Below are 27,202 nucleotides of genomic sequence, written 5' to 3' on the forward strand. Positions count from 1 at the left end.
GGGCCCGGCGGGGCGGCGGTGGCCGGGAACGAGGGTCCTTTACCGGGAGAAGGCCGAACCCGCGTTTGTCCCGGCCCGCGCGTCACACCCGGCCCGGCGCCGCCGCGGCTCCGAGCCCCGGTGAAGGCGGCAGGGACGTCCCCGAGGTTGGTGTCGGGCTGCGCCGCGGGCCCCGGTGCGGGGGTGAAGCGGCGGCGGCCCCGGTGGTGGCCGTGGGTGGGGCTGGCGGCAGCAGGAGCCTCCCGGGGCGGCGGCGGGCAGGGCCCGGAGGAGGCGAGGCGGCGGCCGGGGTCGAGGGCGGCTCCCCCGGGGCCGGGAGGTGCCGCAGCCCCCGCCCCGTGCCGCAGCGGCGCCGGGGCTGCGGGCAGCGCTGGGAAGAGCTGCGGATGCGAGGCGGTGGCGGGGGCAGCGTCGGGATGCTTTGCTTGGAGTGGGGGAAAGGGTCTGACCTTCGCTTCTCACCACACTGGTGGTCCTGGAGCCCCCGACTCTGTGCGATTCCCGGATCTCCGCTCCGCAGGTGGGATTCCCAGACCACCATGAGGCTTTCCAAAGTTCTGCCGAGGTGCTGCCTGGAAAGCCATGGGGCTGGGAAAGCCCTTTTGGGTTTAATAAATGACTGAAAGGTGGCAAACGGTTGGTGCTCCTAGGGGAGTGAGGTTATTGTGGAGTTTCACAGTCATCCCCGCTGCTCTTTTCTTTCCATGAATACGACGATGTAAAGAAGGGAGGTTACTCCTAAATTATTTAGGATAATTAAACTGTAGGGAGTTGCAGAGACCAGATAACAGCGGGTGGGAGTGCTGGTGTGGTAAATGAGATATGGCAAAAGGTGTAAAGAAGGTAACAAACACTACAAAATTGGCTCCACGTCAGCTCTTATTATGGGGAAGAGCAGTAGGTTTCTCAACAATTGTTTCTTTTAAAACAACTTCAACACCTAGTTGTAGCCTAAGAGGGATATTTTGAAATTACTTTAAAGGAGGAGAGAATGAAATAGAAAACATTGTTACGCTGCTGAGTAAATGGTTGGCAGTTTGTGTCCTGGCAATTCTGGTTAGACCATCCCAAAAAGGGAGCGCTGGAAGAGGCAGGGGCAGAGCAGGTTTTTGGGCAAGCAAAGCTTTTGGTATCCTCACCTTAGGGGAGAAGCTTGCTGACAGGAGATATGATCCAGGTGCATGAAGTCACGGGCAGGTCAGAGAAAGCGAGGAGGGAGCATCAGTTTTCTGTTTCTGACAGGAAATTACGATGCAGCAGGGCTAAAATAAACAGGCGGAAGCGCTTTTTCACACAACGTGCTATTAAATGTGTCACCCTGCCACAGGACGTGCTGCCACCTGATAGCGTCGGGGGCGGTGGGACCAGCAGGAGCATTTAAACCAACAAAGCAGGTATGGGAAGCTGCTGAGCTGTGGCTGCCTGGGCTTTCCCCATCATCGCTCCCCAGTCATCACTTCCCCTCCCACCGAGCAGAGTGGGAGTGTCAGGTTTAGATGCAGACTTCAGAAATCTGTAAAACAGCTGTAAAAGCTAAATATAAAAGGATAAATTGCTGATGTCAGGGCTGGCGGGCCCCAGTAGCCATCAGAAGTCCACGTGGATACCAAGAAATGCCTGTGAGGAAGAGCTCAGCCTTGGGGTGCCTGTGAGGGTAGTTTCTCGTGGTGTGAGTGCCTTGCAGTGCTGCACAGGGATGTTTCTGTTAGGCTCATAAGCTTCAAATTAAAAGATGCCAAGATGATTTTATCTGAGTTCTGTGGTGATACACAGCCTGAAGATCATTAGTATTAAATCCACACATTCCAGCTCAGCCATGGTTTGTTTGTGTTTTTTATTTTAAGAAAACTGATATTGATTTCACTGAGAAATTCACTGAGAGCTTCATGGGGTGAAAGAGTGGGGTTATTTTTGCAGTTATTTGGGTTTTTCCTGTTCAGACGTTTGTTGTCAGTCTCAGACTCTTGTGGATGTACTTGGACTGTGCTAAAATTAATTTCATGAGCATTTAATTGACAAGATTAATAGATTTGGCTTTGTTAGACTCTGCATTTTGAGTCGAGTTCCCCAGCTCTCTTACTCTCACAGAGCTTTCTGAATCCTGTGCAGTTTGATCCTTTGAAATGTGGCCATGAGAACTGAGCAAGATGTTCAGTGGTGGCTTTGGCAGTGTGGTTCTCTGTTCTGTGTGATCCTAAATGGACTGTGAGTTGAATAATGAAGTGCTAGGGGTTAGAACCATCCCTGCCCAAGCCCTCTACCCCCCCTAAAAAACCCCACAAGACAAGTGTTAACGTGGGATGGATGTTGTTTCTTCCACAAAGGATGGGAAGAAGTCAAGGACTGTCTTTGCTGCACCCATGCTGTCTTAAAGCCAAGATAAGCACCTGGCTTTGTTGGTTTGTGTATTCACACTGCTATCCTGAGGTTGATTGCTGAATATTAAATATACCTTGCTCTGAGGACACTGCTTGGTTATTCTCTGAACACCACTGAGGTCTCCTGCCTTAGGTGGCATCCCTGTAGCTGGGAGAGTGTCAGACGTTTCTGCTTTCTCTCACCCCACACCTGCTCAGGTGAAGCTCTTGAGGGACTTTTCTGTTCCCAATGTCCTGAGTGGCCAGCAGATACCTGGATGTGTGAATGATTTCTGAAATCCTCAGGTTCTCACAAAGCAGCACTTGTTCTAAAGGCCCTGCCTCACCTCACAGAGTCTGCGGCCGATGTCCATCTTGGGCCTGACCTGATCAGAACTCAACAGTCCCAGTTCAGAGGAGCTCCTGGACTCTGGATCAGTGCCACGGTGCCCTTGAGCTGAGCAAAGTGCAGACACTCCTGATCAAAACAACTGGGCTGGCCCAACACTCCTTGGTCCAGAGCCTTTATATCCCCCTCAGGGTCTCCCTGCTTGACCACACCAAGTTCTGCTTATGCACCTCTGCCTGCTTCTCTGGCTTGTTTTATTTCAATTTAAGGCCTCCCTGGCACAGAGGGTAGGAGAGGCACTTGAATCCATATCTGGTTTAACATCTTGCTTCTGTTTTCCATGCTAAGTGACATCCCTGCTGTCCTGAGGTGAATTTTGCTGGAGCTGAAAGCAGCCAGGTTTGTGGGTGGTTGGCTTGTGTGGAACCTGCTTGGCTGGATCATTAAATAAGATGGTTTTCTCAAGTCTCATTTGTTCCCTGTGTCCAGACAAATTTGAATTGACATGGAGTAAAATTGCCAGGAAATTTTAGAGCAAGTGATGAGGAGGAAAGTTAGAAGTGAGCTAAATGCTTCACTGGCAGAGAATGGTGAAATTTGATGTGGTGCTTTCACGAGGTGGGTTTGTGTATTGATCATGGGCAGGAGATAAATGAGGTTATTAGACTTGGAAATGCTCTAGGAAAAGCCACTCAGCCTGCAGGTTTGTGTGTGTTAATACACCCTGGTGAATACCTGGAGCAGGAGGATTGGTGAGCAAGTGTGAGGTTGACAGAATATTCATACCCAGGCTGGTAAACATAATCTCTATTTCTCTATTATGTGTAGTCACACAATTCATCAGTGGCATTTGCATCAGGAACACACATTTAACTGGCATCAGTGCTACCCTTTGAGGCATTATTTCTGAGAGGGATGCTTAAATACAGGTGTTTGACATCTAAAATGTCCTCTTGAGGGTGGGGATCCCACACTGAACCAGAGCAGCCACGTCCTGTCTGGATGCAGAGCAGTAGCCTTGGCCTGCTGTGATTTCTGCTTGTCAGGAGCATTCTGCATAGAAGTTGGCCAGAGCCACATATTCTGCAGCCAAGGAGCATGAGCTGCTCTCTCCACTCGTGTCTGAAATCTAGCAGAGGTCTTTCCCTGTTCTTTGTTGTGGGTTTTCTTTAATGAGATTCGAATGACACGTTCCTTCAGAGCTGCTCTTATTTTAAGACTTAAAAGATCGTCCAAGATCAGCCTTGGACCTTTTCACTCTAACTGAGCACTAAGTCCCTGCTTTTCTCCAAGTTGTTGTGTTTGTGCAGCAGATGTGTGGACCTCAGGGCAGAACAAGAAATGCTGCACACAGGAAGTGTCATGGCAAAGCCTTGATCAGTTTGTCCCCTATGGGACTGATTTCCTTCGGCGGATTGTTTGCAGTGGGGAAATGATTATGGGAATGTTTTGAAGCATGTTTGTTTAGGTATCATTCCCTGCCATATGGGATTCTTTTCTCATCTTTTTTTTCTCTGTTGTGTTTGTGTGTTGAATTACATCAGATGTAATTTAACATGGAGGTTTTGGCTTTAGATCTGACGCCTCTGAACTGCTTTTTGTACTGTTCCTTCCCAAAGGCCTGTATTTCTTCCTGGGCTGGCATTTTCATCCTCACAGCCATTTGAGGAGTTGATTTGGTTTTCCTCATAGCTGACTCTTGTAAGGTTCAGTTGTTTTGATGTATGTAAAAAGGAGGTAAAAAAAAACTTGCTTTGAAAAATTCAAAAATAGCAGGTTTGTAACCACCAGAAGTGGAAGGCTCAGAGAGACGAAACTTGGCAAACACTTTCCTTTGTGCCAAGCTTCATTTATGTTTCCAGAAACCCCAGTTAGGAAAATCATCAAACAAAAGGTTCTGGATATAGAAAATGCACTGGTTTTGTAGTGTTCGTGTTGCTTCCTCAACTCTGGATGGAGACCCCTGGCATGGAACATCCTGGCTGTGGCTTGTGGGCAGCCACAAATCCCCTGCCCCACCCCAGGACCCCCAGACCTCTCTCCAGTTTGCTCTATGGCTCTGCAGAATCTCACATACAGCAGTCACAACTCAGTCGAGGCCCTTTTCAGGGTCACCCTGGCTTCGTTAACTGAGTAAGGATTAATCATATTAAAATCCTAATTAGTTGGGCTGTGTGCCTGACACTGTGCAGCATCAGTGGGAGCTTTCCCAGCGTGTGGGAGGGTGTGGATGGGCTGGAGGCTCTGGCTGTGTGCACGTTCCAGCTGGGAATGCTGCTGTGACAGCTCCTGCCCTCCTCACCCAGACACGGGCTGGCAGGAGCTGGCAGCTCTTGGCTGCTGCCTTCTCCTGCCTAATCTCTGGTGACAGGGATGTCCAGGCAGGCTGGACACTGGGTAATTCAGGGCCTCTGTAGCTAATTTGAAACCCTGCTCACTTTAGCTGCCTTCTCTCCAAAACCTGAATGGGGGAAGTGCTTATGTGCTGCTTGCTCAGCTGATGCCAGGGATGTCTCCTCTTTCCCCAGCTGCTGTGTGAGAGGCTGCAGCCATGTCTGACTTCGTGGAGAGTGAAGCAGAGGAGTCAGAGGAGGAGTACAACCAGGATGGAGAGGTTGTACCCAGAGTAACCAAGAAGTTTGTAGAGGAAGATGAGGATGGTGAGTTTGCTCAATTGTCTGTGTTCATTGCTGTTCTATTCTGCATCCTGTGGCTCTGCAGATGGAGCAATAACTGTGCTATAATAGCAGGGCCATCTGTAGTCCATAATCTCAGCTGTTTGAGGGCTTCTCTTCCTCCAAGTGCTCCAAGTGGTTTTGATAATTGGCAATAAAAAATATGCTGCTTCACCCCCGAGGGACTTGCAGTTACACAATTTGATAGTAAATAGTAAAAGCAGAGGAATTCTCCCAGTGTGACCACTCCACCTGTTCCCTCTGCAGAGAGAGCATGAGACAAAAATTGGGGATGTGGCCAGAGCAGCTGCCTGGGTTCTGTGTCAGTAAAAGTGTTCAGTTAAAACTCTATGTGGGTGGTGTGGAGGAAGATGCTGCTTGCACAGGTCTCAGTGGGTAACCAATAAGTGTCTAACACGTGCTGCTCTCCATCCCAGATGAGGAAGAAGAGGAGCTGAACCTCGATGATCAGGATGAGCAGGGGAACCTGAAAGGATTCATTAATGATGATGACGATGAGGAAGAGGAGGAGGAAGCCAGTGACTCTGGAGACTCCGAGGATGATGTTGGCCACAAAAAGAGAAAGCGCAGTAAGTTCTGTGGTGATTGTTGCTAGCAGGGCACGGTGTTATGCTGGCAGAGAGCACCCTCTGCCCTGGTCTGCATGAGCTGGGTAAGCTGTACCCTTTTTGGGCTTAGTGCATTTCCAGATTAGGAAAGGGAGAGTGTAACTTAGCTCTGCTGTCTTCTTTAGCTTTCGATGACCGCCTGGAGGATGATGACTTTGACCTCATTGAAGAAAACTTGGGCGTCAAAGTCAAAAGAGTGAGTTGTGTTCCCATGCTGCTGTTTGTGGTGGGATGTGTTTTAGCACAGAGGAGGGTGGGCTCCAGCCTGGTGTGAGCAGACAGTGCCTCCCATCAGCTCCTGCCCTCTTGGAAAGGGAGAGCTGGGTGCTTGAAGGAAGCAGGATCTCTCCTTGCCCAAGCAACTGGGACCTGGCTTCCCAGAGGTTACAAAACACTTTTTTCTTGTTCCTGAAATCTGCTGTGCTCCTCCCTTTCCACCTCTTCAGGACAGTCTCATCTTCCATTCCTGTGTGTGTTGCTAACCTCAAGGCCAGCACAGGCTGTTATGGGCTCTAAAGCTCTTTCTGTAACACTGGAGTCACATCAGCCAGGCCAGCACTGGTGGTGACAGCGTGCAAGTGACACAGGCATGGCTCCTGAGGGGGTGGCACTTCTCCCCTGTGTGGCTGTGCTGTGCTGGGCTCCATCCTGCTCCCTCCCAGGTGCCTGCAGCTCACCAGTGCTGAGCCAGGGACTGTGAGCACTAACAAGGAATTTTCCTTGCAGCAAAAATTCAGGCGTGTGCGAAAAATGTCTGATGATGAGGATGATGAAGCAGAAGATTATGGAAAGGAAGAGCATGAGAAGGAAGCCATTGCTGAAGAAATCTTTCAGGATGGTGAAGGCGAGGAAGGAGGGGAAGCTGTGGAAGCTCCTGTTGCTACACAGGAGGAGGAAGAGGAGGAGGAGGAAGATGAATCTGGTGAGTGTGGATGGTCATTCAATGTTTGTCCTAAGATTAAAGCACAGGAACAAAGTTCAGACTTTCTCTGAACTAGAAGTATCCAAAAGGCTGTGACCCTGTCATGGTGAAGCTCTTATTGGTCTGATTAGTACAGTCCTTAGAATTAAATGTTTCTGGGTGACAGGTTTAGTTTGTCTGTCTGAACCACTTTGTGCAGGAGCAGCTCATGTGTGCTGAGGTCTTGAGCACCTCCCCTAAGCTGCCTCAAAAATTAAAATGCTTCAGAGGAAGGCACTCAAGGCACTGTTTAGTACCTCACAGCACAGTACATGCCTGCCCTACCCTTTTCAGCATCAGCCTCTAGCTGCTGCTATTACCATGCCAAAAAAGTTTCAAGAATTCTTTCTACTGTCCAAAGCAGCCAAGCCTTTCCTGGCTGTATTTTCAGTGCACTGAGCTGCAACTCAAATGGCTTTGCTTGGAAGTTTGTCTGGAAGTTTGTTCCAGCTTTTTGCTGTGGTTCAGGCTCCTGGACTTGGTGAAATTGGTGTAGGAGATGGTGTGGGGAGCTGGGCAGACTGACAGCCAGCAGCAGCCTGAGTCTGTGGTGGAGGCTCATGGTTGCTCTGGCTGAGCTTTGTCAGAGGTAGCAGTTCTACATCCAAGTTCTCTGACCACCGAATTGTTTCTCAACATCCAGACATTGATGACTTCATTGTGGATGATGATGGACAACCTCTAAAGAAGCCAAAATGGAGAAAGAAGCTTCCAGGATACACAGATGCGTAAGTATTGATTGGAAGTTGGCCTGGAGCCTTGAAAATAGTGCTCAGCCTATTTGGATCTTGTGACTGCAGAGTGATTCAGCTTGTGGTTGAGTACTGCTGGTCTTTTTCCCAGAAGAAACCTGGTAAATTTAGACTTAGAGCTTTTAGTGTGTGATTTCTGAAATGTGTGACTCCTTCCTTTTGTCCCCTGGATTTTTTTAAAGAGATACCAAAACCAGGCCCTTAAGAGAAAAATATTTGCAGTAAAGCTCAGAGTTTCTACCTATCCATGATTTTTTAGCTTGGGTGGAAATCTAAAACTTGGACAATGCCCCTGCCCTGCGCTGCATGGCTGTAAAGATGTTCTGTGAACTGCACTGCGGGGCTGAGCAATAGGGGTTGTTTCTGTTTTGCTTTCCAGTGCTTTGCAAGAAGCCCAGGAAATCTTTGGTGTGGACTTTGACTACGATGAGTTTGAGAAGTACAACGAGTACGACGAGGAGATGGAGGAGGAGTACGAGTACGAGGACGAGGAGACGGAAGGGGAGACGCGCGTGCGGCCCAAAAAGACGGCCAAGAAGCGCGTCAGCCGCCGCAGCATCTTCGAGATGTACGAGCCCAGCGAGCTGGAGAGCAGCCACCTCACGGACCAGGACAATGAGATCCGCATGACAGACATGCCTGAGAGGTTCCAGGTGAGGCAAGGGGCTGCAGCTCTGCAGGCAGAAAGTGTTTTGGCTCCCAGGCCTGGGAACTGCAGGCTGGCAAGCTGCTGGATGGGTTTTGGAATCTCTTTTTCCCTCTTTGATGCCCCTACCTGTCAAATGTGCAGGCTAAAACTGCATTCAGACATATCAGTGACATGGGAGCTGTTGTACCTGTGTGAATCTGGGTTTAGCTCCAGTCCCAGCTTCCCTGTGGCCACTGGGTGCCAGTGTTGCACTGCTGAAGTGCAGGGCTTGGGCTCTGCTGGGGTGACTTTGTGCTGGATGATGTTAGGAATCCCTTGAACTGGATGTATGGAGGGCAAGATGCAAAGCCAGAGAACTCATGGGAAGGTTTCTAACTCACCTGTATGCCACCCAGCACATAACTGCTGTAACCAACTTTACCCAAGGTGATGGGACTTACCCTGCTCTCAGTACAAAGTGCTGTTTGTGCTGTGAGGAATCCTGCTGGTGTGTCATATTTGTGTCTTAATTTTGGGCTTTTTTCCAATTTTCACTGAAAAATCCATCTCCCTTTAGTGTATGTTAGTGTAATTCTGTGCAGAGGTTTATTACCCTTCTCTGTGCAATGGCATGTGTGAAGCTGCCAGTTTTCCAAAGGACCTTTTTTCCCCATGCCAGCCTGTGCCACAGAAGGAAATGCTGTCTGTGATGTCTTCTGGCTGTAGGTGGCTTGTTTACACATATTTTCATCTTCGTGGATGTCAGTGGTGATTAGAGCAGCACCTCTGAAAGAGAAATGGTTGAGACTGAGTGCCCAGAGAGAGTTTAGAGCTGCTTTATCTTTTGTTACTTTGTGGCTGCAGCAACAAAAGTGGTAGCAAGGCACAGATTGGAGCAGAGGATATAACTGCAGAAAATTTGGGAGTCTGGTGGGAAGTGGAGATATCCTCACTTGATTTTCACAGCAGACTTTGCACCATTGCAGGCCTTTCCACAAGCCTTTGACAGGATTGTAGCTGCCTTTATCTAGTGTAAAGCCAATGCAGTTTCCTGTGTGCTCAGAAGGTGCAGACATTGAAGTGATATCCTTGGCACCCCATAGGTGGGGGTCCCCAGAGGTAACCTGCAGCTCAAAACAATAATTTCCAGGCTTCTTGGAAACATGGCAGTGCAAGCCCTGGTGTTGCACGTGCCTCTGTTCATGCTGTTGTCTCTTCCCAGCTGAGATCCATCCCAGTGAAGAGTGCTGAAGATGATGAGCTGGAGGAAGAAGCTGACTGGATTTATAGAAATGCTTTTGCAACGCCCACCATCTCCTTGCAGGTAAAGGACAGTTCCTGGGACTTGTTCCAGGGGTCTGCTGATAGGAATGCCCAGTACCACCTTCATTTCTGGTTTGGAGCAGGTCATTTGATGTGTGTGTCTTCATTTTTGTATCCATGAGACAGAGTAAAAAGGAACACAAAGAAGTGGAAAGAACCACAGTTTCTCAGCCTTCACCCAGGGCTGCTCTTTTAGGGGATCAGCTCAGGAACAGAGTGAACACAATGTGTTTCTCCTTTTCAGGAAAGTTCTGACTACCTTGACCGTGGACAAGCCAGCAGCTTCAGCCGTAAGGGGCCCAGCACCATCCAGAAGATTAAAGAAGCCCTGAATTTCATGAGAAATCAGCATTTTGAGGTAATCTGCAACTTTTCTTCATTACCAAGGTCTGTCTCCTTGTCCTGACAGCATTAGCAGGGCTGCTGGAAACATTTGGGGCACATAGAAGGGGCTGAGATACCATCCCTGGTTGCCTCTCCTGTGATGAAATCATGCTCCATTGGGAATTGCAACTCATCCTATGTGAGCTGTGGCAATGCAGGGTTTTAAGGCCTGTTTGACAGAGCTGCTGTCATTGTCTTTTCCTGATTCTGGACAAATTAAGGCTGAATGAAATGGGGGAATTTCTCTTGAGCCTTGTGCAGTCCATCCCATCTGTTCTCTGAGGTGTTGCCTGATGTTGCAGAAGTTTCTTGGTCTGTGTGGTGGATTCTTTGGTGGAATAAGACCTGCCCCATTAGTTTGTTGTCCCATGTGGAACAGGAGCTCTGTGTGGGCCCCTGGCTGCCAGGAACAGCCCAGTTCCCTGCACAGGGGTGATGAATCTCATTTCTGACCCAGGTCCCATTCATCGCCTTCTACAGAAAGGAGTATGTGGAGCCAGAGCTGCACATCAACGACCTGTGGAGGGTCTGGCAGTGGGATGAGAAGGTGAGGAATATTTTCCTTGCTGGTTGTCCCATCGACTTTTGTCCTCCTACCTAAAGCCTGATACTTTCAGCAGTGTGTTTTGGCCATGTTTGGGGTTTTTACCCATGTCTTTTTGCATTTTTGCTGTCGTATAGGGATATCTGACAAAATAGTATTCCAAAAAAATCATTCCCCTTCACAGAGTTCCTTTTGTGTAGTGACATTTCCTGCCAGCAGTGCAGGTTGCTTCTCTGCTATCAGATCCAAACCTAGATTTTGGTATTTTTCTGTTAATATAATACATCTCTTGAGAAGAGACCTGCCACATGTCACATTTGGCTTTGGCTGTGGATGAAGATTTTAATGATTATTTTTTATATGACAAATATCTCCAAATCCTGGAAGTCCCTGTTTGGGAAGGGAGGAGACAGATAACACACTGCAATGGGGTGTTTCACTGGAATTCTTTTATTCTTGTGTCAGTGGACCCAGCTGAAGATCCGCAAGCAGAACCTGACACGACTGTTTGAGAAGATGCAGGCCTACCAGTATGAGCAAATCTCTGCTGACCCAGACAAACCCTTGGCTGATGGAATAAGGGCCCTGGATACTACTGACATGGAGAGGTAGGGTGCCAGGCCTTCAATATTCATTCCAAAATGACCTAAAATGTCCATTAATTTGCCCAAACAGCACAGCTGCTCTGGCCACTGCAGAGCACCCACAAAGCCAATAATGAGAAATACTTAAAATTCTTTTGGGAGATGAATCCAAGGGCTCCTCTTCTGCCTGACCTGAGTCAGAGCAGGTTCCTTGAGTGTTCTGAGCATGACCTAGCTGCAGGCAGGGTGTAACATGCTGGCTTTCTGTAGGCTGAAGGACGTGCAGTCCATGGACGAGCTGAAGGATGTGTACAATCACTTCCTGCTGTACTATGGGAGAGACATCCCCAAGATGCAGAACGCTGCCAAGGCTGCTCGCAAAAAGCAAAAGCGTATCCGGGAGGATGGTGAAGAAGAGGAAGGTTTGTCTCCTCACATTTGATAGTTTTCTCCTCATGGGCTGCTTGAAAATCCTGGAAAAGAATAGGAGGAAAGTTTGGTGAAAAGCCCATTTCCTTGCACAAAGCATCTCTGCTGGTCATTCCATCTCAAGTTAGTTCCACGTGTTTCAGGCACCTTTGAAATTGTTTAAGGTTTGCCACACAAGGTGCTTTCCAGTGGAATATGAATGCCACCCCTTGTGGCAGTGGTGACATCAGCAAAGTGATGTATATTCTAATGTGCAACCCAGAGATACTCCTATTAAAACTGCACTGAAGATAGTGTTTCCAGGGTCTTTTTTTGTGACCTTTGAGATGCCTTTGTGGGATTTAGGGGCTCTGTTGCACAGTGTAGATTGTGTTTAATCTCTTTATGGTGCTTCTGACACGCTCCAGCTGTCTGGATGCCTCTCTAATGTGTCCTTCCTACAGGTGAAGGGGAGGATGCAGAGGATGATGAGCAGAAGGGGCCTGAGCTGAAGCAGGCTTCCCGAAGGGATATGTACACCATCTGCCAGGCAGCTGGGCTGGGTAAGGCTCTGCTCTGTCCTGCTGAGCGTGCAGTGGCCTGGCCCACGTGCTCTGCAGGGTGCTGTGACTCACCTGTGGAGTTTTGCTCACTATTAGCTACAACACACTTGTCCTCATAGTTTTTTTGTTTGTTTTTCTCTTTTACCAGATGGCTTGGCTAAGAAATTTGGTCTGACACCTGAGCAGTTTGGAGAGAATCTCCGGGACAGTTACCAGCGTCACGAGACAGAGCAGTTCCCTGCAGAGCCCCTGGAGCTGGCCAAGGACTATGTGTGTAGGTGAGTGGGGGGTTCCTTGTGGAGTTACTGTGGATGTAACACAAGTGAGAGGATCTGGGGATGTTCTTCTAAGCCTTCACGTTGCCTCTTTGCTTGTAGTCAATTCCCAAGCCCAGAAGCAGTGCTGGAAGGGGCGCGGTACATGGTGGCTTTGCAGATCGCCAGGGAGCCCTTGGTCAGACAAGTCCTGAGACAAACTTTCCAAGAACGAGCTAAAATCAACATTTCACCAACCAAAAAGGGGAAGAAGGTAAGGAAGGGAGCTCTGACTCTGTGGGTCAGTTCAGGGAAGGATCTAAATAAAATACAAATGCTTGTTCTCCCATGTCAGTGGCAACTCTGAATAAATCTCAGAGCAGCACTGAGCTGTTGCAGAGCCCAGCTCAGCAGCATGCTGCATTTTAAGTCTCAGCATTTTACCAGATGAGATGTTGCCTTCAATTATTGAAACAGCCTCTGTTTCTCTGAGACTGGGAAGCAATTCCACTGTGTCCTGCTGGGGAAGGAAATGCAGACTGGCAGGCATAGGGCTGAGGGGGTATTGAATAAAACCCATTGTCTGCTGTGGCATACATAAGGGTCTTTCTTCATGAATGCCCTGTGTGCATGCTGACTGTCTCTCCTCTTTCCCAGGATATTGATGAAGCCCACTATGCCTATTCCTTTAAATACATGAAGAACAAGCCTGTGAAGGAGCTGAGAGATGACCAGTTCCTGAAAATGAGCCTGGCAGAGGATGAGGCACTGCTCACCATAGATATCAGCATTGACATGAAAGGAGTGGAGGGGTGAGTTCCCACTGGCTGTGCCATCCCTGACTTGGCAGAGCTCATTCATGCAGTGCTTTTAGAGCACCTCTGTAACCCAAACTACTCCTCAAAGTCATGGCCTGGTAGTTTGCTGCACCTCAAAGTCAAGTAGCCTCTCAGGATCTTGCTTTTTTCATCATCTTGTTGAGGACTTTGGCAGACATATGTCTTACGCACTTGAAAGCAAAACTCTGAAACCTTGGGATTTTTGTAGAAGATGATGCTTGTTACCCAGCCAACTTAGTTCCTTCCCTGCACATCTGAGTGGCCACACTGTGCAATATGGGTGTGCTGGAGTGGCTGTGATCTGTCTACAGCATCACTTCAGCAGCTAAAGCAGTGTTTGATGGGAGAGTTGGCTCTTGCCTGATTTTTCCAAGCAGCTACCTGAATCTGAGGTGTGAAGGAATCTGCCAGTTCTGGTGTCCGTGCAGGTGTCTGGAGCCTTTCTGTTTCTCCTCCTCTCCCTTCCTGCAGCTATGGCAGTGACCAGACATACTTTGAGGAAATCAAGCAGTTCTATTACCGGGATGAGTTCAGTCACCAGGTGCAGGAGTGGAACCGGCAGCGCACCATGGCCATCGAGCGCTCCCTCAACCAGTTCCTCTACGTGCAGATGGCCAAAGAATTGAAGAACAAGCTCTTAGTGGAGGCCAAGGAATACGTTCTCAAGGTGAGATGAGGCAGAGCTGGGCTTGCAGACACTGGCAGCCCTGCAGTGTTCTGGGGATAGCTGCTGTCAGGTCATACACAAGCTCTTGCGGAGAAGGAGGAGGCAGCGATTGAGTCTGGTTCAACTTTCCCTCCAGAGCAGGGTTATGCCAAGGCCTCTGCAGTGGATTTTCTCACTCCTCTTTGTCCTTTCTCTGCTCTCCCAGGCTTGCAGCCGCAAACTGTACAACTGGCTAAAGGTTGCTGCCTACAGGCCAGATCAGCAAGTGGAGGAAGATGATGATTTCATGGATGAAAACCAAGGGAAGGGGATCCGGGTGCTGGGCATTGCTTTTTCATCAGCCAGGTAGGAGGGAGGGAGTGGTGTCTGGATGCGTGTCCAGCTGAAGCAGTCCTCCATGTCTGAGTCATCTCTGTTTGACAGGGACCACCCTGTGTTTTGTGCCCTCGTTAATGGAGAGGGTGAGGTGACAGATTTCCTCCGATTGCCACATTTCACAAAGAGAAGGAATGCCTGGCGCGAGGAGGAGAGAGAAAAGAAGGTGAGCCTTGGTGCAGCTGTCACTGAGATGAATTTAGGTAGCTCAGAACAGAAACCCTCTAGCTTTTCTACTCTGATTTTCTGCTTTCCCTTCCAGGCCCAGGATATTGAAACATTGAAAAAATTCCTCCTGAACAAGAAGCCTCATGTGGTGACAATTGCAGGCGAGAACAGGTCAGTCTTTGTGCTGCTCCCACTTCCCAGCCTCTTTGCAGTCCTTTCCTTGTGCCTGTCTCTACATTTCACTGTTTCCAGGACCCAGCTCTATGCCCTCCCCTCAATCCCCTTGGCTGTCTCTCCCTAGGGATGCTCAGATGCTGATGGAGGATGTAAAGAGAATTGTTCATGAGCTGGACCAAGGGCAGCAGCTGTCCTCAATCGGAGTGGAGCTGGTGGACAATGAACTGGCCATCCTCTACATGAACAGCAAGAAGTCTGAGGTGAACCCTCTGCTACTCCAGCTCTCCCTTAGCCTGTTACTCATTCGTGCTGTGTCATCCTCCATTTGTTGTGCTGGCCTTGCATCATCCTGTTTCATATGATCCATCTGGACAGTCACGTACTGATCTTTGGATCAAGGCAAAATACCTTAGGCTTCCCTGAAGAGATCAGCACCAGCAGATGCACAAAGTGGATATTGATGTAGTCAGAAATGAGTGAGATTGTTCCATTACCAATTGCATAAGAGCTCCTGGGAGCCTTTGACCTCAGCTTTCTTTGCCCTGAGCACCAAGTGCTTCCTTGCTGCAGTCCCTGTCTGATGTGTCTGTGCTGCCTGTGGTACAAAGTGTGAAAACACCACGGGGGTTTTCCCTGATTCTGTGTCCTGTTGCAGAATGAATTCCGGGATTACCCCCCTCTGCTGCGTCAGGCCGTGTCCCTGGCTCGCCGCATCCAGGACCCCCTCATAGAGTTTGCCCAGGTCTGCAGCTCTGATGAGGACATTCTCTGCCTGAAACTCCACCCTCTACAGGTAAATTCTCCTTGGGCAATAAAGATCCTTCTCTGCAAGACAAAGCAGCCTGTGAGGGTTTGCTTTCAAACAAAAGGTTCCCAAATTAAACTTGTGCAAGTTCTGCCTGTTCTTTCTGTGCCATATTCAGGCTACACAGCACCTTCCTTTTTTTTTTTTTGGCTTCTTTCTCATTAGCCTTTAGGCTGTGCTAAGGGATAACTCTGAGGTGCAACACAGCTCAGTATGTTGTGTTTGGCTCGTGGCAGAGGGTTGCACAGATCCATCTTTTCCAGGGCTAACACCTCTTCTCTCTGCCAGGAGCACGTGGTGAAGGAGGAGCTGCTGAACGCTCTCTACTGCGAATTCATCAACCGTGTGAACGAGGTGGGGGTGGATGTGAACAGGGCCATTGCTCACCCCCACAGCCAGGCTTTGCTGCAGTACGTGTGTGGCCTGGGACCACGCAAAGGCACTCACCTGCTGAAGGTAAGAGGCTTCTGAGCCTGCCTACAAACCCAGCACATCACCAGCAGCCTGTGAGTGCCCAGGAGGTGTGTCAGGGCTCCCTGTGCCAGGTACAGCTGGCAGCTCTGGTGATGTGTGTTTTTACCTCGCCCTGGAGCTACGCGTGGACTTGTGTCCTTGAGAGACCCAAACAGCTCAGCAGATCCACCAGTCCCAGCCAGCTCCCAAACCCACAGGAATGGATGTGCTGTCAGAGCATCAAGACACCTCCACAGTGTAGAAAACACAAGGCAGAAAGCCAACGCTTTTCCTGAGAGTTGGAGCCGTGATGATGTGGAATCATCATCTTTCACTCAGTGTTGAGACACTGGCAGGGAGCAACAGCTTAAGAGTTGTGATGGGCGTGTGTCAGATGCTTTAAACACTGCAGTGTACAGTGTGAATACTCTGCTTTTTTCCCAGGCAAAGACAATTTGGGTTGGAAGGAACCTTAAAGATCATCTATTTCCAACCCTGGCCATGGCCACAGACATCATCCACTAAAGCAGGTTACTCAGAGCCCCATCCAACCTGGCCTTGAACAATTCCAGGGATAGGAAGTCCACAAGCTCTGTGGGCAATCTTGTGTTTGAATGGCAGGGTTTATACTTTTGCCTCTCTCAAGGTTTATATTCTTGCCTCTCTCTGCAGATCTTAAAACAAAACAACACCCGTCTGGAGAACAGGACCCAGCTGGTCACAATGTGTCACATGGGACCCAAAGTGTTTATCAACTGTGCTGGCTTCATCAAAATTGACACAGCATCACTGGGTGATAGGTGGGTATTGGGTTGTATTTGATGTCCTGTGGGGTGTGGAGTCAGTGTGAGTGACAGGCTCAGTGACACTCAGTGACAGTGACCTTCCCTGAGTCAGTGTTCCCCAGAGTTTCTGTGTGGCCCCTCTGACTTTAGGCCAAGTTCAGGTATTGCTGGTTATTAATCTGATTCTTACGGGCAGCTGAACTTGCACAGCAGCAGTGTGAACTGCAGAAAATGAATTATATGGCTTGTTCTGGTGTGAAGGACTCTTTGTGGTCAAGAGGAACTAAACTAAAACAAATTGTTCCCTAAAATAGTTGTCATGCAGTCATCAGTAACCCATGGACACTTCAGCTTAGTTTCTGCCTTGTCCTTCCAACAGTATTTTATTTTTCTAAAGGTTTAAACTTGAGAAATAACTCAGCAATTTGGCTTCTTCTTAAACCAGTAACAATACTGGGAAGTTTATAGAGCATTAAGTTACTGGTAACTGCACAGGAGGTATTTTGAGGGCAGCTGTAACCTTGTTTCTGAACCTGACTGGGTGCTTTGCAAAGGGTCGCCAGAAACGTGCTTTCTCCAGGGTTTTTTTGCCTTTGAAAAGCAATATGAGAAACAACACCTGGCTGAATCCCTACATTGAGTGATCCAACCCTGCTAGATCCCTTAATTCTTGCAGGATACAAATCCCAGAGATGCTGGGGGCAAAGTGTAGCCCATCCAAACACTGGCAACACTGAATTTGTGTGAGGAGAGCAGCTGCAGAGAGCTGTGTGCTGGTAGAGCAGCTGTATATGCAGGGATCAAATCCACCCAGCATCCAAAACGCCTGCCTGTGTCTTTGGAGCTGCAGACTGGAGTTTGCCAGGTCTTGCCTTGGCTCCTGTTGGTTTAGCAGTGAATAATTCATAATGTCTTTTCTGTACTTTGTTCCATGGAGGGCAGCAGTGGTGCTCTGCAATGTGCTTGATCATTGAGCTGCAGGAACAGCTGGAACAGCTCAGAACCCTGATCTGAACCTTGGTTTTGTTTCAGCACTGATTCCTACATTGAAGTCTTAGATGGCTCTAGGGTTCATCCTGAAACCTATGAATGGGCAAGGAAAATGGCAGTGGATGCCCTGGAATACGATGAGTCAGCTGAGGATGCAAATCCTGCTGGAGCTCTGGAGGAGATCCTGGAAAACCCTGAGCGCCTCAAAGACCTGGATCTCGATGCCTTTGCTGAAGAACTGGAAAGACAGGTGCATTGGGGGTTCCTGGTGCTGAGAAACAGAGGGGAAGCTCTGCTGCCCAGCTGGGATTTTCATGTTTTATAGCTTTATCCTTTTTAGGAGCTGGGCATTAGCTGTGCAGTCGTAAAATGTATAAACAGCCATGCTGAGCAGTCAGTGTCTTACATGCCATGCAGTAAATACTTGCAGAAAGTTCACTTGGGGCAGGGGACAATAATTAGACCATTTAAGCTCTTCTCCCTGAATTTTTTTTCTAAATATATTTGTCCTTTTGACCTCCTCAACATTCTGTGATGAAGTTTCACCATTTGTTGATACCTGCTGCATTCCCCTTTTTTTTAAATTTGCTGTTTCATAAGTTGCTTGAGTTCTTCCAAGACTTACAGTGAATTCCCTGCTGACCTTCTCCCTGCTGCTCATGCCTTTATAACCTCTGAATCCCACACAGGGCTACGGTGACAAGCACATCACTCTGTATGACATTCGAGCTGAGCTAAGCTGCAGATACAAGGACCTGAGAACCCCGTACCGCTCTCCCAACACTGAGGAGGTCTTCAATATGCTGACCAAAGAAACTCCAGAGACGTTTTACATAGGTACATCCCTGTTCACATGCCTGCTTTCTGTCCTCCTAAGCTGACACAGGATGTGTGAAGGTGGGGCAAAGGGATGTTAGTGAGTGTGGTGCTGGGACAGTGCTGTGGTGGAGTGTGAAGCTGCTTTTCAAGCACTTGGGTGGCCTCCTAACACCTTCATGCATGAATAACAACCTCAGATGGAGAGAACTGCCCAGCTCTGCAGTTTTTCATTCTTTCCTTCCCCTCTCCCCTCACCCCACAGGTAAAATGATCATCTGCAACGTGACTGGCATTGCCCACAGGCGCCCACAGGGAGAGAGCTACGACCAGGCGATCCGGAATGATGAAACTGGCCTTTGGCAGTGCCCTTTCTGCCAGCAGGACAACTTCCCAGAGCTCAGTGAGGTGGGGCTGCTCCTCCTGGCAGGCCTGCCTTTGTCAGGAGCCTGCTGTCAGCAGGAGTGTTGTGTAGGGTTCTTGGGAGACAAGGTATCAGAGCCAAGATTGTGTCTGCAGTGCCCCAGGATCCCAACCTGATGTGGCCTTTGGCTGTAAATAAAATCTGTTGCACTTCTGACTAATTGCTTCAGTATAGATTAGACAAGTTTTTCATGGTTTGATTATGGCTTTTAGAGTGAAATGGACCTGGGGCTGAGCTGACCAGTTCTTTGCAGATACATTAAGTGTTTTTGTTTGTGGTCTGGGATTGTGTTTTATGCAGAGAAATTGCCTGTGACACTGAGAACAGAAGGCTCTGCCACCTTCTCAATTTTAAGAACTTATCTGGACCACCTGCTGCTTAATGCAGCTGTACTTTAGGTCCCTTCTAAACACTGTGAATTCCAGCCTGGGTAATCCGTGACTTTAAACCCCTATAGTGTTCATTAGAGACCAGCCCTGGCTACAGGCTGGTGTTCAGGCTCTAAAAATGTTCTGACCTTCCTGCTTGCAATGTCCCATAAACTGAACAGAATTGGAGGAGGAAGATTGCATTACTGGGTGGCATTTGTTGAAGTCTTGTGTCCCCTGCCCTTCCACAAGTCTCTGCTGGCTGCACCAGTTTGCTGACACAGCTTTTGGACTTGTTTTGAGTATGAACTGCTGGAGCTATTTTGTTTCCATGCTGAATGATTTATTTGCTTTTGCCTTGCTCAAGGTTTGGAACCATTTTGACAGCGGTTCCTGCCCAGGTCAGGCCATTGGAGTGAAGACACGTCTGGATAATGGTGTTGCTGGCTTCATCCCAACAAAATTTCTTAGTGACAAGGTGGTCAAGAGGCCAGAGGAAAGGGTGAAGGTATGAAAGCAGGGGATTTTCACACTCCCAGCAAGAGCTGGAAGAACCTGGAGCCAATACCAAAGACTCAGAGTTTGGTTAATAACACTGTTCTTAAATGACTTTTCTGACCTTATTTTCATGTAAGGACTTCAAATCAGCAGGAAGTTCAGGTTCTGGTTAGTGTCCTTGTCCCACAGTGCAAATCTCCCTTGGCAGCTGGTGGGAGCCTGTTAATCAGTTAACACGTTGTGCTGCAGGAGGATTTATTGTCGTCTGGCTGGAGTCTGGGTTTAGGAGAGCAGAAGGCATTCTAATGCAGAGCTGCTCTTTGTTTCTGGCTTTCTAAAGAGTTCACAGAACTACTTTTGGACAGGCAAGGGTCATTTTCCCTCTTAGAGCTTTTTCTTCCCTCTACATTAAATTGTGGAGGTCATCAGAGTTGCTGGTCCTGCTCAGGACAGGGATTGGGGTTCTGAAAGAAATGGAATAACACCTTTTTATCACTTAATAAAATAGTGGTTTAACATCTTTGCTGTCTTTTGGGGTCCCCAAGAGTCTGTGCAGGTGATGGATAATCCTCTAAGCTCAGAGGTTTCAGCATTTCTTAAAAGAGTTGTTAATTAACTTCATCATGGTTAATTGAACTAAGACATTGCAGTTTTTGTGGGGGGATTTTCTGCCTCACATTTTATTAGAGCAGTCCTTTGGGTATCTGCTTCTGAACACACTTAACTGCTTTCTTGCACATCTTGAAGTCCAGTCTTTCTGCTCCCATTATGAAAGATGTTTGAAATGGAAAAAGTGATTGTCCTCACCCTCCAGACGTGCAGTTTTCCATGTGGTGTGGGTAACAGAGAATAGATGTGCTGGAGAACTGCCCATTTTCCCCTTAATCCCTTTTGATTCTGGTCATTTTTGGGATCAGTTGACTTTCATTTTGTACAGAAAGATCACTTTTAAAGGTTGTATCAATCTGAAGCAGCTGAGGTGATTTGTGCCTCCTCAGCATCAGCAGGATCCTGCATGGATGGTTCTGTAGCACAGGGATTCTGGTGTGTCTGGTGTGTCTCACCTTGGCCTGCACCTCCCCTGCAGGTGGGAATGACCGTCCACTGCCGCATCATGAAGATTGACATTGAGAAATTCAGTGCAGACCTGACCTGCAGGACCTCAGACCTGATGGACAAGAACAACGAGTGGAAACTGCCCAAAGACACCTACTACGACTTCGACTCCGAGGCAGCAGATCACAAACAGGAGGAAGACATGAAAAGAAAGCAGCAGAGGACAAGTGAGTTCTCTTAATTTCTCTCTCCCTTGTAATTCCAGCCTTCCCAGGCTGCTTCAGGACAGTGGACACAATTAGATACAGCTCCATTAAAGCAGTTCCTCTGGAAGGCTGAACGTTCCCTTTGTTCCCCAGCGTACATCAAGAGGGTAATTGCTCACCCATCATTCCACAACATCAGCTTCAAGCAAGCAGAGAAGATGATGGAGACCATGGACCAAGGGGATGTGATAATTCGGCCAAGCAGCAAAGGGGAGAACCACCTGACTGTCACCTGGAAGGTCAACGATGGCATTTACCAGCACGTGGATGTCCGGGAAGAGGGCAAGGAGAATGCCTTCAGCCTGGGCTCCATGCTCTGGATTAACACAGAGGTAAAGCCCTGCACATCAAGCCTGGGAAGGGGAAGGACTGACTTTGCAGGTTGACACAGCCCTTCTGTCCTTGTAGCTGCTTTTGCATTCTTGGAGAGTAACTTCCAATACATTCTCTGGATCCTTAGATAATATTTGTCTTTTTTTTTCCCTCAAGCTTTGCTGTGCAGAGTATATGACCAATACACCCTAAATACCTCTTTAAATGTGTTTGTTCAAAGGAGTTTGAGGACCTGGATGAAATTGTTGCTCGTTATGTCCAGCCAATGGCTTCTTTTGCCAGAGACCTGTTGAACCACAAATACTATCAGGACTGCAATGGTGGAGACAAGAAGGTGAGACAATCCCAGGATGTGGTGACTTCTTAGGAAGATATCCATAGGCTCTGTATGCTGCTGAAAATGTGGGCTCCCCTGGAGCATTTATCTTCTTTCTCTCTCTAATTAGAAGCTGGAAGAGCTCCTGATAAAGACCAAGAAAGAGAAGCCAACGTTTATTCCATACTTCATTAGTGCCTGTAAAGATCTACCTGGTAAATTCCTCTTGGGATATCAGCCTCGAGGCAAACCAAGGTAAGTGAGAGGCAAGCCCAGCATCTGCACTGAGGCTGATGCCAGTTTTTATTCCAGCTCTGTCAGAATCCCTGTAAATCACGCCTCCTCTCTGCCAGGATTTGGCCTCCTGACAGTGGAGGACCCAATTCCAGCAGTAAATCTCACCCAGGAGACTCCCATGTTTCTTAACCATCTGGCTGCCACGAGCAGCACTGCCCTGTGCTGTGGGTGTTGTGGGAGTGCAGGAATGATGGATTTTTTTATGGAAAGGCAGGGTGGTTTGAAGCAATTGTTTGAAGATAAAGTGACTTGGGTGGATCTGTCTGTTCATTATCAGTACAGCCATTGCTTGTGGTTTTCTCCCCTGCCTGTTGTGAGTGTGAGCTGTCAGTGAGTGACTGACACAGCCTGTGATGTCTCATGCTGTCCCTGCTGCTCCCAGGATAGAGTATGTGACAGTGACACCGGAGGGATTCCGCTACCGGGGCCAAGTCTTCCCTACTGTGAATGGACTTTTCCGATGGTTTAAGGATCATTATCAGGACCCTGTTCCAGGTGAGCAGCCTAAAACTTCAGTGCCTCAGCTCTTTGTTTATCACACAATATCAGGGATATATATTAAAGGACACTTCAGTCTTCTCTGTCCCAAAAATGTGTCCTAGGATTTTTCTGTATGTGGGAAGTTTCCAAGCAATGCTTGAAATGTTTGGCTCCGTGGATCAACCCACTGAGAGCTCTCCTGAGAGTTCATCTTTCCTCAAGGGGGCTGTGCAGCAAAGTCTGGACTAGTCCCTTTCCTCTCCTTTGTCTCCCCCACCATACAATCCACCACCCACCAGAACAACTCTTGACTCCATTCTTTTCAAATCCCGAGTTTCAGACCAATTCTCTTCCAGGAGAGTTCATCTACCTCTTGCTTGTTATTTTACACAGGTATTACCCCCAGCAGTAGCAGTCGGACCAGGACTCCAGCCTCAATTAATGCTACTCCAGCTAACATCAACCTGGCAGGTCAGTGCAGGCTGTTCCCAGGTGGAATTTGGGGTGTGAGCTGCTCCTCCAGGCTCCTCTTTTCCTAACGCTTGTGTCTCCCTTGCAGACCTGACACGTGCAGTGAACGCTCTGCCACAGAACATGACATCCCAGATGTTCAGTGCCATCGCTGCTGTGACAGGCCAGGGACAGAACCCAAATGCCACCCCAGCACAGTGGGGCTCCAGCCAGTACGGCTACGGGGGCAGCGGAGGCGGCAGCAGCGCCTACCACGTAGGTGTCACTTCAATTTCTGCTGGCTTCTCCTTGCTGCTAGAAACCACTGGGAGCCTAAGGAATCCCTCATTGCCTGGGGTCTCCAAGTCCTGGTTTTGTCCCCATGGTGCTGCACAGGCTGGATTCTTGAAGCAGGTTTCCTTTTGCCTCCCGTGACTGGGGAAATGAGGCGCATAACACAGCCCTGCTCCGGGGGGAGTTGGAGCAAGGAGCAAACTGGTCTGGCCCCCCAAGGAATGTGGCAGGGTGGAGAGGAGGGATCCAGCAGTGAGGGCACACAACCTTCTGATTGTGCCCCTGAATTGGCAACGTGAGCTGCCAGTGGAGGAGATTAGCTGGGAAAGTATGCGCTGAGTTTGCAGGGCTTTTCAGCTCAGCGCTAATCTCCGAGCTGCACTGGTGGGGAACACCTCAGCCTGACCTCACCCAGGGGCTTTGTAGGGAGTAAGATGGAATTGGACAGTTTTGGCTCATGCTGGAGCCTTTTTTCATGTGTGCCTGCTCCCAGCCCACTCTGCAAGCTCGCAGCTGACACCGAGGCAAATTCCAGCTGTGGAAGGACTGAGGAGCCTGGGTACAAAAAACACACCCAGCTGTTGCACCCAAAGAAGAGATGCTGCAAGACAAGGCTTGCAGGGAGGAGTGATCCTCCTTTAGAGCACCTTGGGAGGCTTTCAGGAAGTTTGGCACAGTAAATGCTGAGCTGAGGATAGGCAGGGACTGGATAACCTGATGTATTAATCATCAAGACATCTGAAGAAAAAGGGAGGTGAACACCGGGAGGCAAAGACACTAAGCTCTTCATGGGACAAGCAGCCAGCTGGCTTGGGATGTGGGAGGGAGCCATCCTGGGAGCTGCTGCACCTTCCCTGCAGCCTGCAGGGGAAGAATTGATCTGTTTTTTGTGCTCACTGCAGGATGTCATTACCCCAAGTGTCTCTTGTGCCCCTTGCCTTTGCTTGGCTCAAGCATCTCCCCTTGGCTGTGCTGGCCCAGATCTCATGGGGGAGCAAATGTGCTGTGCTCAGCAGGGCTGAGGGCATGCAGAGTGAGGGTGGGCACCCTCCCGTGTGAGCAGGGCAGGGCAGAGCCGCCCCCAGCCTGGCAGGGTCCTCCCTCTGTCCCCTGACAGCCTCTGCTCTCCACAGGTCTTCACGACTCCAGCACAGCAGCCGGTGGCCACCCCTCTGATGACCCCCAGCTACTCCTACACTACTCCCAGCCAGCCCATCACCACGCCCCAGTACCAGCTCCAGGCCAACACCACGCCCCAGTCCACCCAGTCCCAGTCGCAGCCATCATCCAGCTCCAGGCAGAGGCAGCAGCCAAAGTGAGTAGCTCTGGGTGCTCGTATCCATGCCCTGTCTTTGTTGCTTTTCTTGATTTTTGTGGAAGCAGCATGATGGGGTTAATTCCCCCACGGGGAGGGAGGGCAGGGAAGTTTTCCTGTCACATCTCACACTGTCCCTGTCCCTGCAGGACCAACAGCCACGCTGCCATCGACTGGGGGAAGATGGCCGAGCAGTGGCTGCAGGAGAAGGAGGCTGAGCGAAGAAAACAGAAGCAGAGGTTGACCCCTCGGCCCTCTCCCAGCCCCATGATCGAGAGCACGCCCATGTCCATCGCCGGGGACGCCACGCCTCTCCTGGATGAGATGGACCGATAGGACCTGACACCCGACACCTCCCTTCTCCGAGGAACGGGGAAGGAGAGGGAACAATAGGAAGCGGCTTCCTTTAGACACATAACTCCTGTTTTATACGTCGTGGGATGGTGGGAAATGACTCTTGGTGATGTGCACCTGAGCGAGAGAATAGACTTGGCAGGGCTGGCTTAAAAATATATACTATATATAAGAAAAATATATCATAGAGAGGAGCACTGCATCGGCCTCTGCGTTCTGAGCTCCGGTTTTGAGGCACCTTGGAAACTTAGCAGAGCAAACGTGAGGTCAAAGGAGTGTGTCCTTGTTCATGCACAGCACTCTGCTTTCACCCCAACGACTGGGAAGCAAACAGAGCTGGAAGTGCATTGCCCTGGAGTGAGCCTGTTTCCTTTGGATTCTCACCTCCCCTCGTCCCGAGACCACAAAGCAAAGTCGTGGGGGCTGTGACAAACGAACCAGAGTTCTCACAAAGTTCCTGTTGATGTTTGCTCCATGTTTTCATGCGTGACAGGCTCAGCAGAGCCTGTGCCAACCCCAGCTGTGCCTGGATGGGTCCAGCACGGCGGCTCGGGGTCTTGCTGGAGATGCAGCTGTTGTACCAAAGGCTTGCTCTCTCCTCTGGCTTCTTTTGGAACAATATTTATTTAGTTTTGATTATTATTATTTTTTTTTTAATCAGACTGCAAAATCAAGCGCCAGCCTTCGGCAGCTTCCCCGAGACAGACATGTGGGATGAAACACCACGGAGCAGCCTGGAGTGCATGGCCTCCTCCTCTGTACCCGCTTCCCCTGCCCAGCTGTAACCAAGAGGGGTGAATAAATAGTGTTTTTACTGAATGCTAGCTCAGAGGTTTTCTGCCTGCACCCTGCCCTTCACCTTAGGATTTGCTCAGAGCAGAGTTGCCTGGTGGAAGTTGATGCTCCTCCTTCCTTTGTTGCTTGGTGTTGTCCTCTGTGTGCTGGAAGTTTCTCAGAGAAGCTGATTTCTGTTGTTAAAAGATGTTTTGTTACGGATGCACCACATGGAGACACCGCACCCACATCGGGAGCACCTCCCTGTGGGTGTTGGATAGGGAGAGGCACTGGGAGGGGGCGGATAAAGTGGGTAACTTGTGTCAGAAACAGCCCAGTGTGGTGTTCCTGAGGGATTGCCAGCGATGGGAGAGACGTTTCTGAGAGGGAAAGTTCCTGCTGCACACACTCTCCCCTCTCCTGCTTTGTTAGTAGGGATTTTCTATGGAAGCAGAGCCTTTGTTCCTTCCCAGTGCTCCTGGTCAGCCTCCTTTGCTAAGAAATGAGCAGAAACAGCAGATCTTAGGAAACAAAGGTCTTCTTTGCATGTAAATGCTCCTGAAGAATGGCAGCGACCCCGGGAGACAAAGCAAAGCTCTTTGCACAGAGAAATGCAGGTCCTGGCTTCAATGCCACCCCCTCTGCAGTGCTGAGGGGCTGAAGGGGTCCTGTTCCTCCCAAAGCCACCCAGGCCAGTGGGGAGAACCGTGGGCTGGGGCCCACAGCTCCGAGGTTGCAGGTGGATTAACCTGGCGCTATTTTCTTATTTCATGAGACTGTACAATAAGAATATGACTGGGAGCAGCTCTTACCGGTTGGACCTGGAAGGAGGGGGCTAGTCGTGTGTTGTTGCCTCCTTTCTGGCTGTCTTTGTTTTTAGTTTTCCCTTGCTGTCAATAAAAGTTCTACTTTTGGGAAGCCCGTCCGCATGCCCCGCCTCCGTGCTTCCTGCCGGGATGCTGCGGCTGCCACAGGGGCTTTGCACCCAGAGAGGAAGCAGTGCCTTCCTCCACCCTTGGTATTCCCCCCTGGGCTCGTGTGATCCGCTTACTTCAGGGATTTGGGATTGCACCACACGCTCCCCAGTGTGGGGTTTGCTGTCTGCTTGGCTCCTGGTGCTCCAGCTCCAGTCTGGAATTCGGTGCTGGTGCAGGAAAATCTTTCCACAACCTCACCAGGACACTGGGCAGAGCCACGCTCCACCCTTGAGGGCACTTTGGAGGAGTTGGTGGCAATGCCCTGGTCCCTGCTCCTCGCTACAGGAGCCCAGACAGGATCCCCACCCACCAGCAAGGGACACAGGCAGCATTCTCTGCCCCAGGCAGCATCTGCCTTTGTCGCAGGGCTGGAAAAGCATCTATTGTCCCACTCTAAGGAGCTTTGCAGGCGTTTGAGGAGCCTTCAGGGCAGGCCAAGACTGTTCCTCCCAAAAGAAGGGAGAGGGAGTTGATGCTGGTGTGGGAGCACGGGAAAGGCGAGGGGTTAAGAGGA

General features: G+C 49.5%; 1 protein-coding gene across 1 annotated transcript; it reads left to right on the plus strand.

Annotated features, from left to right (window-relative positions):
* The first annotated feature begins 7 nt into the window (after positions 1–7).
* SUPT6H (SPT6 homolog, histone chaperone and transcription elongation factor) lies at positions 8–26,629 on the plus strand. The gene is made up of 37 exons (XM_063402636.1): positions 8–146; positions 5,235–5,366; positions 5,819–5,971; positions 6,136–6,206; positions 6,737–6,932; positions 7,615–7,699; positions 8,103–8,376; positions 9,574–9,675; positions 9,919–10,032; positions 10,516–10,605; positions 11,068–11,210; positions 11,457–11,608; positions 12,059–12,157; positions 12,306–12,435; positions 12,535–12,685; positions 13,069–13,223; positions 13,722–13,917; positions 14,123–14,262; positions 14,341–14,458; positions 14,555–14,631; positions 14,762–14,897; positions 15,293–15,430; positions 15,731–15,898; positions 16,568–16,695; positions 17,713–17,920; positions 18,360–18,507; positions 18,752–18,894; positions 19,646–19,786; positions 20,864–21,059; positions 21,192–21,430; positions 21,652–21,765; positions 21,878–22,002; positions 22,427–22,539; positions 22,918–22,995; positions 23,084–23,250; positions 24,402–24,583; positions 24,733–26,629. The coding sequence occupies exons 2-37, from the start codon at positions 5,258–5,260 to the stop codon at positions 24,917–24,919; spliced, it is 5,166 nt and encodes a 1,721-aa protein (XP_063258706.1). The 5' UTR covers positions 8–146; positions 5,235–5,257; the 3' UTR covers positions 24,920–26,629.
* Positions 26,630–27,202: the final 573 nt, after the last annotated feature.

The sequence above is a fragment of the Prinia subflava genome, chromosome 8 (genome assembly GCF_021018805.1).
Source record: "Prinia subflava isolate CZ2003 ecotype Zambia chromosome 8, Cam_Psub_1.2, whole genome shotgun sequence".
In the NCBI taxonomy this organism is placed as follows: domain Eukaryota; kingdom Metazoa; phylum Chordata; class Aves; order Passeriformes; family Cisticolidae; genus Prinia; species Prinia subflava.

Bases quoted from the DNA above. Each gene is read 5' to 3' on its own strand.
- SUPT6H (XM_063402636.1), top strand. From the start codon at position 5,258: ATGTCTGACTTCGTGGAGAGTGAAGCAGAGGAGTCAGAGGAGGAGTAC. The intron at 7,700-8,102 runs GTAAGTATTGAT...TTTGCTTTCCAG, and splicing joins CTTCCAGGATACACAGATGC to TGCTTTGCAAGAAGCCCAGG. The intron at 14,263-14,340 runs GTAGGAGGGAGG...TCTGTTTGACAG, and splicing joins ATTGCTTTTTCATCAGCCAG to GGACCACCCTGTGTTTTGTG.